Source organism: Primulina huaijiensis, chromosome 14, assembly GCF_012295235.1.
Source record: "Primulina huaijiensis isolate GDHJ02 chromosome 14, ASM1229523v2, whole genome shotgun sequence".
NCBI lineage: Eukaryota > Viridiplantae > Streptophyta > Magnoliopsida > Lamiales > Gesneriaceae > Primulina > Primulina huaijiensis.
Window position 1 is genome coordinate 16797600 of NC_133319.1, and position 19052 is coordinate 16816651.

A 19052-nucleotide genomic window follows, 5' to 3' on the forward strand; every position below is an offset into this window, starting at 1 on the left:
GTACTATAGGTGTTAATATTTTTTATGCACGTAGGTGTATTAGGATCTATTGCTTTCCTCTTACATTATACAATAAATTCATTATCCAAATGAAATTCATTTTTCTTGTAGCTTACATTTCTGGAGCTTAGGTTTTTTCATCACCAAAAAAGAAGAAATTGTTAGATCCTTTAGTTTTTGTGATAACAAACAATTATTCATTGTACTAGATCAAGATGCATTATGAATGTACTATAGGTACTCGGCCGCCATACTAAAGATTCAAAAAAAGTCATTCAACTAGCCTCAAGATTCAAATCTATCCAAACCACTTTATCATCGGCAGCATATTTGATATACCCAACCGCTCAAGCATACAAGTCTGTGGCATAAGGATTACTCAGCCGTTCAACTTATGGAATTACATTTATAAACAATTGAGTAAGATATCTTTAGATACAAGTCACACATCTTACGAGGATCTCACTTACTTTATCAAAAAAGTTGGTAGACTGATCATGCACGACAAACAAGATATCAGAAGATAGACTTGTCAACTTGGGTCAGGCCCGTCGAGCCGACCCGCCCCGCTATAAAAATTGAGCGGGTTGAGTTGATAAAATAGCAGCCCGTTTGGAGGCGGGCCAAATGGGTTGAGCCCGTTTGGGTTGCGGGCCCAAACGGGACGGGTTGGCCCGCCAAATTAGGGCATAATTTTATATTTTTTTATATTTTTAAGTTTTATATAAAATTTGGAATAAGTCTCATGCGCCTCCATCACTCTCTTATCTTATTTCTTTTTTATTTTTCTGCTTGGCCTTGCCTCCATCACTCACTCTGGTAAAATCTGAATCTCTGTAAATTTTATTCATGAATCTTAAAGGTAAGAAATTTCTGTAAATTTTATTCATGAATCTTAAAATAATTTTTAAGCATAACAGTTATTTGCGAACCCAAGAGCGGTTTTGTTTGAAGTCCGACGAGTTGTAATGAAATTTTGTGGATCCGGCGGATGTTTGATAATTATGTGTATTGTTGAACACATAATATTTTCTAAAACCTTCTCTTTCCTCGACTTTCTGTTCTCTTCCATGTCTCAATCTTCATGTTTGGTTTAAGCACTTTATTTTTTATGAATTATGTTGATGCTTTCTTAATTTCTCTTATTTCAATGTTTTTAAGTATTTTATGAAACTATTTGACTAAAATATATTTTTCTTCTATGTTTACTGCGATATTGTTTAGTATTTTTTTTCCTTAAAAAAAATAAACGGGTTAATCATTGTGTTATTTTCTTTATTGCAGTTAATTATTTGTTGATTTATCATATTTGAGTATTCAATCCTCATAAGAATCAGTGGACCGGTTTTCACACTATTTGTAGTGTGATCGTTTCTTAAGTGTTGAAAAAATCAGGTCTTGTATAACTAACCATATCAAGATCGATCGTATTATTTGACAGTGTTTTAGAGAAAATTTAAAGGTTTTATTCACCTCTCTAAACACATCTTCGATCCTAACAAATATCATATTATCAATTTAGGAATTTAATATATTATCGTAAATGGTTAAAGTTATAAATCGTTTGTCTTAAAAGCATTTAATTTAAGCTATTATTTCATTTATTATTTTATGAAAATTTATTTTATTAGTTATATGTGAAGTATTTATGATGAGATTTTATATATATTTGACTTATTATTTTAAAAAAAATTATTTACAAGGCATGTACAATAATTTATATTCCTTTCACAAATTCATTATAATATAAAAATAATTAACTTAGTATAGAATCTAACAAAAGTGGTTAAATATTTTAGAAAATTCAATATTAAATATTATTTAAATCAAATACTTTTATTGGTTGTTCCATCTGGTATTTTATCACTCAAGTTGTGAGAATTTTAGTTTGATCATTAGTTATCATTATGTTGTTCCATCCATAAAATTATGGTTTTAACATACACTAACGTAAATAATGGTTTAGACATTAGTTGGTATCTACGAGCAGCACATACACTTTACGTTAGTAATCATAGATAAACAAAGCCAACACACGAGTTTCCAAGCCAAAAATTCCTCCGACATGACATGGAAGGGTCACTGTCAAAGAGGGTTAAAGAGGAAATCATCTTCAAAGAAAACGTAAATAAAATTCTATTGTGCTAGCCAAACTGTGCTGCCATAATTGCAAGGTTTAAGCTATTTTCCTTTTCTTACTGATTTCATTTTGTTGTTTGAATTAATTCTTGACTGGCAAACTACTGCCGTAGGTGGGTTAGACTAAACAGAAACAAGTCTCGTTGTAACCAATAATACATTTATATAGTGCAGCTGCAATAAATATGTTCAACCAATTTACAGACGCGTCCAGTTTAAGCCTCCAAGCAAAAAACAAAAAGGCCACCCCTTGCTTACTGCTGCTAACTTTGTCTCTTTGCAGTAGATACACATTTTTCCACGTAAAAAACTTCAGTACGCCCAACATATTCCCTTCACAAGACTGCAGCCAATCCAATAGGATCCCCGTCTTCACGACTCTGTTCAGGGGAAGTACCGACATTCCGAGACCTCACTGAAAAGTTAAATAACAGCTCAATTCCAGCTTTTGAAATTATAGACTCGTTTAGAGCAGCAAGAAGTGGAACATATGCAGTTCAAACAAATGTGAAATAAAATGGCAGATGAACAAAAACAGGTCCAATACGGTTTCATCAGTTCGAAATTAAAAGATGTTCAACACTCAAACTATGTAGTCAAGACTTAAAGTTACTTTTTATTTTAATAAAATATACAAGATGTATCAGTTTTTCTTACACCAAAGTATCGCCACCCCTCCCCTATTCTGGCTGGAGAATCTAGTTTTTATTTTTTATTGTTATGAGTTCCTTTTCCTCACTTTCTCTGAAAGCTGGGTAGGCGTATCGAAAAGGATTGCAACTTTGCATAAATATAACTTACTTGAGACATTCGTAATAACATTTACACTCTTTTGAGCAGCAAGAGCCTTCAAGTTGTTTCCTGTTGCCATTATTAAGAGACTTTTCAAATGTTGTTTTTGCTCTTTGGGACTGCCTGTCTTTGTTAAAGCTTCTTCAAAATTTAACAGATCTTGGAGGTTGATGTATGGAAGAGAGAGTAAAATCTGGAAAAAAAATTAAGTAGTTTAATTCGATGGGGTTAGAAGATAATATCTTTGCCATCAACAACTTTATCACACACATATAATTCTACATTTATTAGAAGATAATATCTTTGCCATCAACAACTTTATCTCACACACATATAATGCAACCTTTATTACATGCAGAGAGAAGGGGGGGGTTGCTAACCTGCCTGGGTGATGGGTCTCTCTTAGACAAGTAAATAAAGATTTCTCGACAGTATCCAACTAAATCAGAACTTATAAAAGCATTTGACTCGAGAGATAAGCCTTGGATCATAGCAGCAAACAAATCTTTGCATACAAATTCTCTGAGCTCCACATTATTTGTCGAAATTGCAAGGAGAACAACTACTCCACAGAAAGAAGAAACTTTTGACACAGCTTCACTATCTGTCCAGCCAAATGCTCCCAAGCATATTTTCAAAGCTGGAATTGCAACACTTTTGTTGTTCAGTACAAATCTGCAAACACATAACACTTTAAATTAGGCCCTTAAATATTAACTAGTAACCATAAAGAAAAAATTGATTGTTTGAACAATGATCCTACCCAGCCATAGAACTGCAAGCAAATGCATTCAAGTCTTTCATTGAAGAATCATCCATGTGACTAATCTGAGCAGCCTGTTCCAATGAAGGAAGTGTGGTATTAAGTCCAGGAGCAGCAAGAACCGAGAAAAGGGAACAAATCTCACGAGTAAGATCCCTGAGCAGTTTCTCTTCCATGACTTCCACTTTTAAGTCTGACCCAGCAAGTATCCCATGAAGATCTGGAACTTTAGCCATCCCCTCTAGTAAAAGGCTAGACCATGAACAGTTAAGAGCCTGCCAAGCATGGAGAAGTAATGGATGCAGGATATTTTCCAGCCACATGTCCCACAAATCTTGGGGGCAGCATTTAACCAGCGGAACCAAAACCAAGTGTACCAGCTGCTTTATATGCCTGAACTCCATGTACTGAATGTTCTCCATCAATGATAAAATAACAGAATGTGACTCTATACATCTAAAAAACGAATCACCAAGTGTTGTCGATAAACCTAATATACTGTACCTGGAGCATGAAAAATTTCATACAGAAAATCAACTTAAAACGATACAAGTAAAGTGGTTGGCATAGTTTGCATAAAATGGCACACAAGAAATTGACGTGTCATAGGATGAACATACTTTGTTGCTTAAAAGCCTTGGGCCTTATTTGAGAAACGAAGGTCATGTTAGGGGAATGAGATCTTTGAAAAGATAATGTTCTTTCTGTGTTTCCCAAAAAAGGTTGCAGCAAGTTGGCATAAAGGACAAAAAACGATTTTTCCTCGCTACAAAAACGTAATAATGACATTAAAGTGTCATGAACATAAAAGAGAAACAGGTAGAGTAAGAAGGTATTTGAAGAATCGCATCATATGATATAAAACTGACAGAGTATGACGTGCTAAATCTTGGGAGGAGATTCTGACAGGTATGTTGTCTCGATCTTACAAGCTTGATGATAATTAAAGATGAAGAATCAAGCGTATTTGAGCGCTTGAAGGAGTTCAATGAAGCATTCATGAAAACATATCGAGCAACGAAACATTTAAGTGCGAAATGACCCCGGAAGGCAGCCAGAGCACGCCCCAGCGCACCAGGCCGAGGCAGGCGCGCCCCAGTGGGGAAAAAGCCCCACCCCAGAGAGTAAAGCCCGCCCCAGCAGTGAAAAAGAGCCGCCCCAGCGCGCCTCTATGCGAGGCAGCGCGCCCCAGTAGTCAGAATGCCCCGCCCCACCGCGCCGCAGTGCAGATTTCAAGATGAAAACCCCCTATATTAGGATTTTTGTTGTATCTTTTCCATATAAACACATTGTAAAACATTATCGAACAAGAATTAAAGATTGAATGAATTATTGAGAATTTTCTCCCCTTTCAAAGCTTGGTTTTGTACACAACTTTGTGTGTTTTTCAAATCAAACTTATCGAAGTTCATAACTTTGTGGCATTTGTCGATTGTTCTTCACTCGGATTGTCAAATACGAGTTCTTTAAAGGTTCATTTGAGATCAATTCTTTATCTTCGTGAATATTTGTTGTTAAATTTTCGTAGCTTAGACGTGAATATCACAAACATTTACTTGTTTCAAAAATATCGGGACAACCCAACGTTCTTTATTTCATCGAATCAAGGGCGTGACTTCGTTTTTGAGCGCGTTTGCTTTTTGTGTTTGAAGAAACACATCATTTGGTATCAAAGCTTTTGATTTCTTTTGACTCAAGTACCTCGTTTTTTAATTATCAGATCTGCGTTTTATCGTTTTGTTTTCAAATCTACGTGATTCTATCGTTCCTTGTCATTTCGTGAATCTTGTGATTCTCGAAATTTTGTGAGTCGTGCTTCGTTTTTCGAGAGGCACAAATCTTCTTGTGCAAATCCAAAAAAAAATACAAAAAATTCGAAAATTTTGCTATTATTTAGCATTGCTCTTTTGTTCTTACCTCTTTGTGAGTCAGATTCAAGTGTCTCTCACAAACAAAAAAAAAATCAAATTTCTTGATTGCGCAGTCCAAGCGAGACAGTTGCAAGTGTCCACGAGTTGAATCTCAAAGTTTGATACATGCAAATACAAAGCTTGAACGCACCTTCGAGAGAACTCTCAACTTCGAGTGAAAATACTTGAGTGCGGCGTTTATTCTTTGGAGCGACTGGTGAGTATTTGTATAAGAATTAAAAAGATAGTTGAGTGAATTTTTCTTTGGAGAGACAATGAGAATTCGGGCGAAAAATATTTTTTTATTCTACTAACGTTTCTTGTAGGTATAATGTCAGAAATAAAAATGGAGACGGAGGTAGAAGATGACTCGAACCAAGGACTTTCCAATGTCCAAATAGGGTCGTTGTTAGGTGGTATCACTAGGATAACGAGGGCCGAGTTGGCGACATTATGCGAGATAGTGGATAGGCTGGAAATTAGTACAAGTGGGAACAGGTCTAAGCCTAAGAATGTGGGTTGAGACGAAGACGAGGAGGAATTTAAGCCTTTACGTGATAAGTATAGGCAAGTTGGTGGGGATAGGATAACGAGAGGAGTTGATGTAAATAGAGTGTCGTACTGGAGTCGGGATGATGATAGGCGACGTGATGAGAGTCCTAAACGTAGAAGTCAGGGAGAGCATAGACTGAGTGGCACAAGATGACAGTTCCACATTTCAATGGGGGAGCTGATCCAAAGGCGTACCTTGAGTGGAAGGAGAGGATGGAGTGTTCTTTGAGAGCCGAGATTATACGGATTGCGGAAGCAATGAAGGTAAGACGAGCTTGTAGCGAGTTTACCGACTATGCTATTACTTGGTGGGTTAAGTTAGTGCGGGATATGAGGATATACAATGAAGACCCTATAGGAACGTGGGATAAGATGAAAAGGGTGATGAGGAAACGATTTGTTCCTAATCACTACGATAGAGAAGTTGGCAAGATAGATGAACGTGGCTTATATGAAGCTTCTTTGACATCCACCTAGCGGTCGAGCTTGAAAGAGAAAATAATTGTTAGGCCAATGATGGAGTCGAAACGTGAAACTACCAAATATGAATATCAAGGTATATTTAGAAATTCAATTTCTCGTACTTGTGATATTATATGTTGTCAATGTCTAGAGATAGGACGTGAATGATACAATGTCCACGTAAGAATGTGACAATAGTAAATTCGTCTGTTGAGATTGAATCTCAAATTGGAGTTGAGGTTGTGGTTGAACTTGAACTTGGAGTTGAGGTTGTGGTTGAACCTGAATCTGAGGTTGTGGTTGAGAAAGTTGTTGATAATAGTATTCCACTAGTTGATGAGTTGAATGATCTTGAACGTTATCCAGTGGAGACTGAATCATTATGTGGACAAGAAGTGTCTAATTTGTCTACTACGGAAGAGAATAGTAGACAAAGTGAAACTTTAGTTCATACATGAATTGAGGAAAAATGTACGTCTCTTGTTCAATCGTATCCAAAAGAAGAAGTTCCTGAGGTTAAATTGATAGTTCATGAAGTGAGTCAAAAATATTGTGAAGTGGCCGAAAGAAAGAGTGGACAAAAGAGTAAGATGGTCATACAAAGAAAACAAGATAAAAAAGATGAGACGAAATAAAAAGAGGCCAAAGAAAAAAAGAGAAAATAAATTGATGGCCCAAAAGAGCGAGACTGAGATGAACTTGATTTTGTATAAACCCCTTAAAGTACCTTTGTACAAAGAGGTATACTCACATTATGATGATATAGTCGTTTCAATCCCTAGTGTTGTTATTTCTTCTTTGCAGGACTTTGGAAGTGTCATGACGAGGAGACAAACGAGTCTTGTTGATGGATAATCCAATGGGTTGAGCCGCATGAATTCAAGGGAACTCAAGGTGAGGTAACCGTACTTGCTCTCATATAGCGAGTGAAAGGTATATCTTTCTTCCTTTCCTTAATTCTATGTTGTTTTGTTTTCAAGAGTTTGAAGAACAAGTTTCAAATGTGGTAGTTAAGAGACCGGATTTACGCTTGACTTTTGTATCTAATTTCTATGGATTCGAGGCTAGTGAGAGATTGCATGTACATATTGTGATTTTTGATTTGTTACAAGTTGAAAAATTGATGAAACTTAGTCGTAGCAATGACGTGTATGCATTGGAGTTAAATTCTTGTGATAGGTTAAAGATTCATGGATAAAACACGTAACATGTTTTATTTGCATTATTATTATTTATTGGGTGATATTGGTGAAATGTGCATGGTGGGATATGAGAAGATTTATGTTCATGATGAATAGTGGTGTAAAGAGCATAAATTCATTGTATATTCATTGCATGAATTACATGATAGTGAGGTGTATAGTTTTGGCTTGATAATTGATGTAGTGCATGAGTTTCTGTGTTGGTTACATATGAAACGATTTTTTTTTATAGGAAACGATATTTATTAATAATAAATTTAAGAGGAGTACATCAGTGGACTAGAAGTTCACTGTCATAATGTAGCACACAGTAGTAGAACTAACTTAGTGATACACATAATCCCAATTTCTCATTAAATCTAAAATAGAGACATTCTTGAAATCTTCATGCTTGCCAATCCACATAGCAATGTTAATTTGATTTTTTCCCAGCACGTTTCTGTATTTGCCTCAATCTCTTCGAAAATTCTTCGGTTTCTCTCCAACCAAATCGTCCAACAAATGCAATGAACCACGACATGCCAAAAAATTCTTCCTCTGTTACCGGTCTGCTGTCCCAAATCCGTATTGAATAAGTCCTTTGTTGACTTAGGTATAACCCAAACCAACCACAGCTCTTGCAAAGCTCTAGCCCACAATGATGTCGAGAATGGACAGTGGATGAGCATATGATCCTGAGTCTCTATATCATTTCTGCACAGCACACACCAATTGGGACACCAAACAAAGCTGGGACATCTTTTTTGAATCATCTCCGAGGTCGGTAGCTTACCCAGAGCAGCTGTCCAAGAAAAAAGCTGAATCTTGTTTCGAACTGGAACTTTCCAAATAGGATATAATAAGTGAAACTCTGGAGAAAGATTATTTGGGAAAAAAGACTCGTAGAATGAACTGACTAAGAAAATACCCGTAGAATCCCCGCTCCACTGAATAAAATCATCTACTCCTTCAACTAACCTAACCGAATCTAAAACTCCTAATAACTCTGACAACTGAGTAATCTCCCCATCTCTCACAACCCTTCTAAAATGAAAATCCCAAGATTGATTGCGCGTGACATTATCAAAATGGACAAAATATGATATAGGCAGATTGTGAAGTGATGATAGACGAAACAAAGCTGGAAAATTTTCTTTGAACGAAGAGTCCCCCCACCATCTATCCTCCCAAAATCTAACCTTATTACCTACTCTCACCTTAATAGTAACTCTCTGTTTAAAAGTCGGGTATATACGAGAAATAAACTTCCATGGGCATCTAAACGTGACGTTCCTTGCCAACCCTGCATCCCACCCATTTTCTTATAACCCATATTTACTAACAATTATCTTTTTCCATAATGTCCCATCTTCTTCGAAAAATCTCCACCACCACTTCCCGAGCAAGGCCTTATTTCTGAAAATAATTTTCCAACCACCCAATCCCCCTTTATTCTTTGGTTTACACACTTGTTCCCATGCGGCCAAATGGATGTGACCATCTCCATCCGCTCCATCCCATAAAAAGTTTCTTGAAATTTTGTCCATCGAATCCGCTATACCTTTGGGGACCCTAAATAAAGACATGTAATAAATCAGAATGAAATTCAAAACCGATAATATCAATGTTAATCTTCCCCCTCTTGACAGGAATGCTTTCTTCCACGTAGCCAATTTTTTCGACAATTTAGCAACCACGGGCTCCCAGACTGATGCTTGTAACGGATTGCCTCCCAACGGTACTCCCAAGTAGTTAATAGGCCAATTCTCCTTACTACATCTCAATTGTAGCGCGAACCTTTCTACTTCTCCTTGTTCACGGTGGATACCCAACAAAGCACTCTTTTCCCAATTGATTTTTAATCCAGACATATCACAAAATGAACTCACCACTTGCACCAGGAATCTTATGTGATCATCATTCTGTCCGAAGAAGAGCGTGTCATCCGCAAATTGAATGTGGGATATCTCGATCTTGTCTCTACCAACCTCTATCCCCCTTATGAGATTCCTTTCCTTTGCTTTGTCGATCAATCTTCCCAGTACATCCACGACCAAATTGAAAAGAAAATGAGACAATGGATCTCCTTGACGGAGCCCTTTGAACATATGAAACGATATGTTGAGTGGAATAGTGAAACAACATTACTTATAAGAAGATAGCATATAGGCTAAATTCTTATGTCTTGCATAAACTAATTTTTCTTCTTAGTGAGCTATGGACGAACAATTGTATGGATTTTATTTATGCGTTAACTAGGTCTAAGAAGGGGAGAATTTTGATTTTATTAAAATCTTTAATGAGGTTTTATTATTGTCATTTTGTGTCACTTGTTATTTGATGTATAGTATAATTGATGCATACATGGTGACGGCAACCATGAAGTTGGGGTTCCAAGTAGAGATGGAGCATGTGGACGGGTATGTTATCTCGATCGCACAAGCTTGATGATGAAGAATCAAGCGCATTTGAACGCTTGAAGGAGTTCAATGAAGCATTCAATGAAGACGTATCGAACAACGAAGCATTTGAGTGCGAAATGACCCCGGAAGGCAGCCAGGGCACGCCCAAGCGTGCCAGAACAAGGCAGCGCGCCCCAGTGGGGAAAAAGCCCCGCCCCAGCAGTGAAAAAGAGACGCCCCAGTGCGCCTCTGTGCGAGGCAGCACGCCCCAACAGTCAGCATGCCCCGCCCTAGCGCGCCGCAGTGCAGATTTGAAGATGAAAACCCTATATTACGATTTTTGTTGTATTTTTTTCCATATAAACACATTGTAAAACATTATCGAACAAGAATTAAAGATTGAATGCATTATTGAGAATTTTTTCAATTTTCAAAGCTTGACTTTGTATATACCTTTGTGTGTTACTAAAATCAAACTTATCAAAGTGTGTAACTTTGTAGCTTTTGTCCATTGTTCTTCACCCGGATTGTCAAAGACGAATTCTTCAAAGGTTCTTTTGAGATCAGTTGTTTATCTTCGTGAATATTTGTTGCTAAGTTTCATAGCTTAGATGTAATATCACAAAAATTTACTTGTTTCAAAAAAATCGTGACAACCGAACGTTCTTCATTTCATCGAATCGATGGCGTAACTCTGTTTTTAAGCACGTTTGTAACGCTCCAGATTCGACGACTGTCCTCACTGTACCAAGACGAGTCTTTCCAGCGTGCTTATGTACTCACTCACACGCACCCTGGAAAACTTCCCAGGAGGTCACCCATCCCAAAATTTCCCCAAGTCAAGCACGCTTAACTTTGGAGTTCTTATGTGATGAGCTTCCGAAAAGAAAATGCACCTTCGTGATATGAGTAGTACAAATCAAATCTTTTAAGCCCTCTTCAACTGTACAATCCATTACATTGAACAGTCTCGGAATCCCTCTCATTCCCGTGTGGGATCGGTTCATTCATGTTCCCTCCACCTAGAAGCCTGCCAGGAGCCGCTCATTGTCCGTGCAACTGATGGCACCGGCGATCACCCCCCGCCCTCTTCGGCCCCGGGCCTCACATGCCCACCAGCTTCCGCTTGGTTCGTCCCCGAACCACACCGTACTAAGAGAGGTCGGCTCTGATACCAACTGTAACGCCCCAGATTCGACGACTGTCCTCACTGTACCAAGACGAGTCTTTCCAGCGTGCTTATGTACTCACTCACACGCACCCTGGAAAACTTCCCAGGAGGTCACCCATCCCAAAATTTCCCCAAGTCAAGCACGCTTAACTTTGGAGTTCTTATGTGATGAGCTTCCGAAAAGAAAATGCACCTTCGTGATATGAGTAGTACAAATCAAATCTTTTAAGCCCTCTTCAACTGTACAATCCATTACATTGAACAGTCTCGGAATCCCTCTCATTCCCGTGTGGGATCGGTTCATTCATGTTCCCTCCACCTAGAAGCCTGCCAGGAGCCGCTCATTGTCCGTGCAACTGATGGCACCGGCGATCACCCCCCGCCCTCTTCGGCCCCGGGCCTCATAACGTTTGTTTATCGTGTTTGAAGAATCACATCACGTGAGTCCATGGTAGAACTGATGGGAAAAAAGGTGAGAAATCAGGATCTACCCAAGAAAACGAAGCATCACGCCAGTATAATTTATTCCATGCAGGAAAGAAACAACGAACTAGCCAAGGAGCAAGCCACAAAGCCGTGTATGGAAATTAGAATCTGAACAACTTGGTTGGAGAAGTAATGAAGAAAACAGGCACAATTCAGTGTACTATTCCGCATGCAAAATTGTGTCTCACACGATATTGGAGAAACCAACAAATAAATAACACGATTTATACACGAAGAGAACAAAGGAGCCATGTATTCAAGTTTAGAATTTGAGCAAATTGAAAAGAAAGTCAAATTGAAAAGAAAACGAGGAGATGTAATAACCGAATCTTTATTTTGAATGAAGTACTAATTAAGAGATGATTGAAGAATTGTTAATTAAGCATTATTAAGAAATTGAAAATTCGTGATCATCTTTTTGGGATCCACCGAATTTAAAATGGACCACCCGATCTACTTCAGATTACATTATCCTGAAAAATCCAACTAGACGAATGAGATTATTACACATGACAGATAAGATTGATTTCGGATCTTCTGAACTAGTCCGGATGCAGCCTACAAATGGAAGCTGATTCTTTTGTTTCATACAACGCATTCTCTCAGCTACTCTCTCTCAAGTTCTAGTCATATACCTTAGGTTTTCTACCCAGTTTCTAGGGCAATTTAGTGGTGAGAAGCTTCAAAGCTAGTGTCGACTCGACGAGGGGTCGGTGAATCGGGACACACAGATCGAGACATCATCAGCAGGCTGACGACGGACAAGGTATAATCCTAAAGCCTTAAATAGTGATTTAAGGATCATTAGGAAAAACTTCGAATCATGTTTGGTAATTCAGGATCAGGCTTGATAATGATTCATTATGTTGGTATTGTCTAGGTTCAGACGTGTAAACTTTCTGCCAGATTGTTTTAGTTAGGTACGTGATGTACTGACTGAGATATCCAAGCGTAGTATACACTTTTATATACTACATATTTATCTGTTGTATGATACATGTTTTACTGCTTTGGCATACTATGCATGACATATCATGTTGGGCCTGATATCTTTTGAGATATACCTCGTTTGTCGGGACCGCTCAGCCCTGTTCCATAAAGTTCACGTCTTGATGATGAGTGCGGGAGCCAAAACATGCTAAGGACAAATCAGAGAATACACACTCAGGCGCCTCTAGACTGAGCATTAGATTCTTGATTTGATCCTTGATATCCGAGCATATTGCTTTCACATGCATCATATCAGTTTGTATACTCGTACGTTCTCGTATTGGGTGATTGTTGCTCATGTCCTTGTTTTCATATTGAGCACCTCATTCCACGGGACAGATCTTAGGTTGGACGGTTCGGACGGCCAGAATAGTGGACAGAGCAGTTGCGTTTTCGGTGGTGAATTAGTTGAGGTTTTAATTGGTTTCTCGTATTCTCGTGCAAGATTATGTTTTCGATATGGTTGTATTAACTTTTAAGACTGATTATTGTTCTGTTTCGTTTGGGTTGTAAGATGATTAAGTTATTTGGTTTCCGCCGTTTAATTGTTAATATCAAATTTTAAATTTAGCATGCTTATTAGTATGTTCAGTAGGAGCTCGGGTAAGAGCGCTACAGGAGCTGTGTGATGCTCCTTAAATCAATCGTGTATCATGCGATGATAATGAGAAAAAAGAATTTGAAGCACGACTCTTACGCGGATCATTGCACGAAGCCGTGTCGTGCTGTGCCGTGCAAGATCCAAGCAAATCTCGGTAAATTCGGAAAAAATCTTGGAAGAAATCGACTTCATCTTGAACGTGATTTGAGGGAAGTTTAGGAAAGAAATTACTCGATTTTCATATTTCATATGGGAACAAATAAACATAAGATTTTTATTTTATTTTAACTTTTGAACTCAGCACTTTTTAAAAAATTCTCTCCTCAGCACAACCAAGTTTTCATAGCTTTCACTATGTTTTCACACCCAGCTTTTTTAGATCAAAAGTTTCGTGCAGATTTATGGCCTTTTGTGGCTGAGTTGTAATTCTTAGTTGAGGGAGACGATACCTTGAAATTTATTTGCTCGTGAGATTTGAGTAAGTGGTTCGTTGTTTAATTTCTGTTTGAATATAAGTGTTTGTTTGAATTATTGATAGCCTGATCACCTGGTAATATACTTTGATGCTACGTTCAATGTTTAATCCATAATTGTTTGATCCCTCTAACTTGTCAAGTATCAAATATTAGTAACTTTCTGCTTTTCAATTTATTAATTCGTAGAGAAAACACTTGACTAAATTAAACATAATCGCTTGTATTTGTGTTGTTTAAACTCAACAATCTCATTAGTTTTAAATGCTAACTTTGATTTAATCTTACTCGTTTTTATTTTGGTCATTTAATTGGTAATGGTTAAAGTAGATCGCTTGTTTCATTTTAACCAAAACTAAGGTAACAAAGATATTAAATTTTCAATGATGAATATTCAAATACAAATTAAATTTAAAAGCTTCGATAATCGAGTCAATAAATTCCAAGGATGTAGTTTACCGAAACCAAGGTTTGTTTTATTGCTTAGAATTTTTTTTTTTTTTGATAAAAGACTATTTTTATTATAATAATTAGAGATTACAAGATAATGCAGATGAGTAATCCGCGATCAATTACACGGATGCGTGATTTTCGAACTACTACTCCGACAATATAAATTTCCAGTCCCTAACTAAGTCTGATATACTTAAATGATTAAATTCTTTGATGCTCGACGTCCATGATGCAATCCTGAATTTTATTTTCTCCCATATTTGATCAACTGAGTCGTGCGTATCTTCAAAGATTCTCCTATTCCTTTCCAACCATAAGGACCAGAATACGCCGTGAAGTATCATGTACCAGAATTCCTTATATTTAGGTGGTAAGGGGCATTCTGAATCGGAACAGAATAGTTCTTTAGCCTGGCTTGGAAGGACCCATTGAACTCCCATTTCTCTTTGAACTTTAATCCAAATGCTTCTGGAGTATGAGCAATGCAGAAGAATGTGATCATGATGCTCTTCATCCTGACGACATAAACAACATCACTGAGGCCTTAGAACGCAGTCCCTCCACCTTTTTTGCACGCTGTCACACGTAGGCAGCTTCCCCAATGCCACAATCCACGAGAAAATCTTTACCTTATGCGGGACGTGCACTTTCCAGATTTTTTGGAAGTAAATGAATTGTGGAAAATCAGATGAAAGGAAAAAGGAGTAATAAAAAGATTTAACAGAGAAAAGCCCTGACGAATCCCCCAACCAAACCCTATAATCCTGAGAACCCAACTGCAGTCTAACTCCCTCTAAGACTCCTAACAAAATGGTAAACTCACCTAACTCTTCCTCTGATAAATCCCTCCTAAACCTCCCATCCCAAGTGAAAGAAGACGAACCCCCAGGATGAGCGACATGAACAAAATGGCAGATAGGTTTGTTTCTTGAGGCACAAACACGAAACAAGGCAGGAAATCTAGACCTAAACGACACCCCTCCCGCGCAGACATCCTCCCAGAAACGAATGATGTTTCCCTGATTTGGCACCACCCTAATAAGTTGATGAAAAGCCTGGTAAGACCGAGAGATAAATTTCCAAGGACTTCTAAAAGTTTTCCTCTCCGCCAACCCCAGATCCCACCCGTTTTCCTGTAACCCATATATGCTTTTGATGACTTTTTTCCACAACGTCTCCCTCTCCACCGAACATCTCCACCACCATTTACCGAGAAGAGCCTTATTTCTCAGACAAATATTCTCCATTCCCAAACCACCTTTTTCCTTTGGTTTACACACTTGCTTCCAACCGACAACGTGGCAATGTTTCTCCCCTTCGTCACCATCCCACAAAAAATCTCTCATTATTTTTTCCATTTTTGCAGCCTCTTTGCTGGGAACTCTGAAAAGGGACATGAAATAAGACGGCATTGCACAAAGTACCGCCTTTATCAAAATTAGGCGACCACCTCTAGATAGAAACGACTTTTTCCAACTAGCTAGTTTCTTAGCCATTTTCGAAATAACCGGTTCCCAAAACTCCGATTTTGTGGGATTACCTCCCAATGGTAACCCTAGATACTTGATTGGCCACGTCTCTTTACGTCTCTTTTTGTGCCCCCGAAAGCGATTGCCATTTCATCTACTTCATCTTCCGAGAAATTCAATCCCAGCACAACACTCTTCCCCATATTAATTTTCAGCCCTGAATGTTTAACAAATTTTTTGAGTATATCCACTATTATCATCACATCATTCTTTGAATCCGCAAAGAACAAAGCATCGTCTGCAAATTGTAAATGCGAGATTTGTAGCTTGTCTTTTCCTATTTCCAGCCCCTTCAACTCATTATCTTGCCTTGACTTGTCCACAATTCTCCCCAACACATCGACAACTAAGTTGAAAAGAAAAGGTGGTGATGGATCGCCTTGTCTTAGCCCTCTATCCCCTCTTATTTTCCCACATGTTCTTCCATTTATAAAAATCGAGAATGAAACGTTAGAAACGCATCCTCTAATCCACCTCCTCCATCTCTCACCGAATCCTTTATGTTGTAGCACTAGGTCTAAAAATTGCCAGTCGACATTATCGTAAGCTTTTTCCAAGTCAATTTTCAGCATCCATCCCTTCTTTTTCTTCCTGCGATATTCTTCCACAATCTCATTCGCAATGAGGCAACAATCCAATATCTGTCTTCCCTTGATAAATGCGCACTGGTTCTCCGCAATTGTGTTACCCAAAGCCTTCTTCAATCTGTTAACCAATACCTTTGCCAATATCTTATACAAGCTCGTAACCAAACTAATTGGTCGAAAATCGTTTATCTTTCGCGCATCATTTTTCTTTGGAATGAGACAAATGTAAGTTTCATTAGTAATTCCATTGATAATTCCATCATTAAAGAATTCAGCGAACACTTTTAACAGATCAACTCGCAATGTATCCCAGTTCTTTTGAAAGAATGCCAAAGTGAATCCATCCGGCCCCGGCGCTTTTGTCCCATCACAATCAAACACAGCTTTTTTAATCTCTTCCTCCTCAAAATGTTTTTCCAGCTCCTCCGCATCGTCTCTCTGTATCGGTGCCCAATCCAGCCCATTAATTCCACTCCCCGGCTCAGCCGAACTCCCCCCTTCCCCCTCTGCCTTCCTAAACAACTTCTGGTAAAAATTGATAATTTCGTGCTCAATTTGCTTAGAATTTAATTTTTATTTTCTTGGTAGAAGCCAATTTTATGAAAATCCCCATTTTCAATTTATTGTTTTATATTCAGCGCAATAAACTTGCACCTCCTCATGGGAATGATGTATATTCACACTACTACATATTTATTGATTTTATTGACTGGAGTAAATCTGGACTTGACACAACTATTCTTTACCGCATCTCGTCCAAAACTGCTTTTCTTTCTCTCCATTTCCCGGCATAATTATCTCTCGATATACCATAGTTATTTAGGACGCAAGGCGTACTAAAGCTCTAGGGTACCCTGGAGCCTGAAGCGCAAGGCGCGAGGCGAAACGCACACTTTATCGAAGTAAAGTGCATTTGTCATAAATTTTAAATTTCAATATATATAAAGTCATTTATACTAATATTACACGTATTAAATATTTTTCACAAATATAGCAAACATTATAAATAAAAATTCATTAATAGATAATGTAGCGTAAATCATGAACAGAAAAAAAAACTGTAATCATTTAAAATTCATTAATAAGCCATCAATTCATAGTATATTAAGAAAAAACTTCAAATCTCTAAATCATCAAATTCCTCTTCATCTTCCTCAACTATATATATATTTTTTTGATACGAAACTACTTTTCATTATAATAATAGTGTGGATTACAAAGGATAGTAATCCTAATAAATTAAATAAAAATTACAATAAAAACAAAGATCTTAAATCAACAACAAACATAATTCCAATCCCTAATCACATCCGCAATAAGTAAATGTTTGAACTCCGGTAACATCGTTGTCCGTGTCGCGACCCTGAGTCTAATCTTTGCCCATACATCGTCCAGAGACTCTGCCGAATCCGCAAACACTCTATTATTCCTTTCCAACCACAGAGTCCAAAAGATGCAGTGCACCGTCAAGAGCCAGAATCTGTTATTCCTTCTTCCGTCTGCCATAGTAATGTCCATGATAAACAAGCCCCGAGCCTTTCTTGGAAATGTCCAGTCGAAACGAAGTTCTTGCAGAACTCATCCAAATTGCATGTGAAAATGAACAGTGCACCAGAATATGATCTTGGTTCTCTTCATATCTCCGGCATAGATTACACCATTGCGGTCTTAATGCGCAATCAGGCCACCTTTTCTGCAACATGTCGCTAGTCGGTAGTTTCCCCAACGCCACTATCCACGAGAAGACTTGGACCTTGTGCGGGATCGGTATTTTCCAGATATTTTCATGGTATGGAAATGAAGGGAAAGCTGTAAGCGGGAAAAAAGAAACATAGAAAGACCGAACAGAAAAAAACCCCGACGGATCCCCCAACCACACTCTAAAATCAGTCGTACCATTCTCCAACCTAACCGTTTCTAAAATCCCCAATAGTTCAGCAAATTCCTCTAATTCTACCTCACTTAAGGGTCTCCTGAAACGCAAATCCCACTGGAAAATATTATTGTTCATTCCCAAAACATTTTCCTCTAAAAAACTTTTGATTGGTTTATTCACGGTTGAAGAAATTAGAAAAAGAGATGGAAAACGATCTTTGAACGACAAATCACCACCACCCCAGATATCTTCCCAAAAACGTATCAAGTTCCCCCCTTTTAAAACCACCCTAATCAAAAATTCAAAAGTCGAGTACGATCGAGAAAAAAACTTCCAGGGGCTTTTGAAGGTAGAGTTCCTCGCCAACCCCACATCCCAACCATTATCCTGAAGACCATAGATACTCTTGATAACTCTTTTCCACAACGAATCTTTTTCCACCGAACATCTCCACCACCACTTTCCAAGAAGTGCCTTGTTCGTCAAGCATATATTCCCCAGCCCTAGTCCTCACCTGTCCTTAGGCTTACAAACTTGTTTCCACCCAACGACATGGCAATGTGTCTCCCCATCCGCTCCGTCCCACAAAAAATCTCTCATCAATTTTTCCATTTTTTTCGCCACCCCAATTGGCACTCTGAAAAGTGACATATAGTAAGTCGGCATCGCTCCTAAAACTGCCTTA

The 19052-nt window shown here is 38.1% G+C and overlaps 1 protein-coding gene across 4 annotated transcripts in view; it reads right to left on the bottom strand.

Annotated features, from left to right (window-relative positions):
- Positions 1–2277: 2277 nt before the first annotated feature.
- Positions 2278–19052, bottom strand: part of LOC140956995 (protein HASTY 1) — a 35087-nt gene continuing 18312 nt past the window's right edge. For all 4 annotated transcript variants that reach the window (XM_073414021.1, XM_073414022.1, XM_073414023.1 and 1 more), the window contains 4 exons: positions 3695–4198; positions 3312–3606; positions 2941–3124; positions 2278–2554 (listed from right to left, as the gene is read on the bottom strand). In XM_073414021.1, the coding sequence (XP_073270122.1) occupies positions 2475–2554; positions 2941–3124; positions 3312–3606; positions 3695–4198 (1063 nt within the window). In that variant the 3' untranslated portion in view covers positions 2278–2474. The remainder of the gene's footprint in view (positions 2555–2940; positions 3125–3311; positions 3607–3694; positions 4199–19052) is intronic.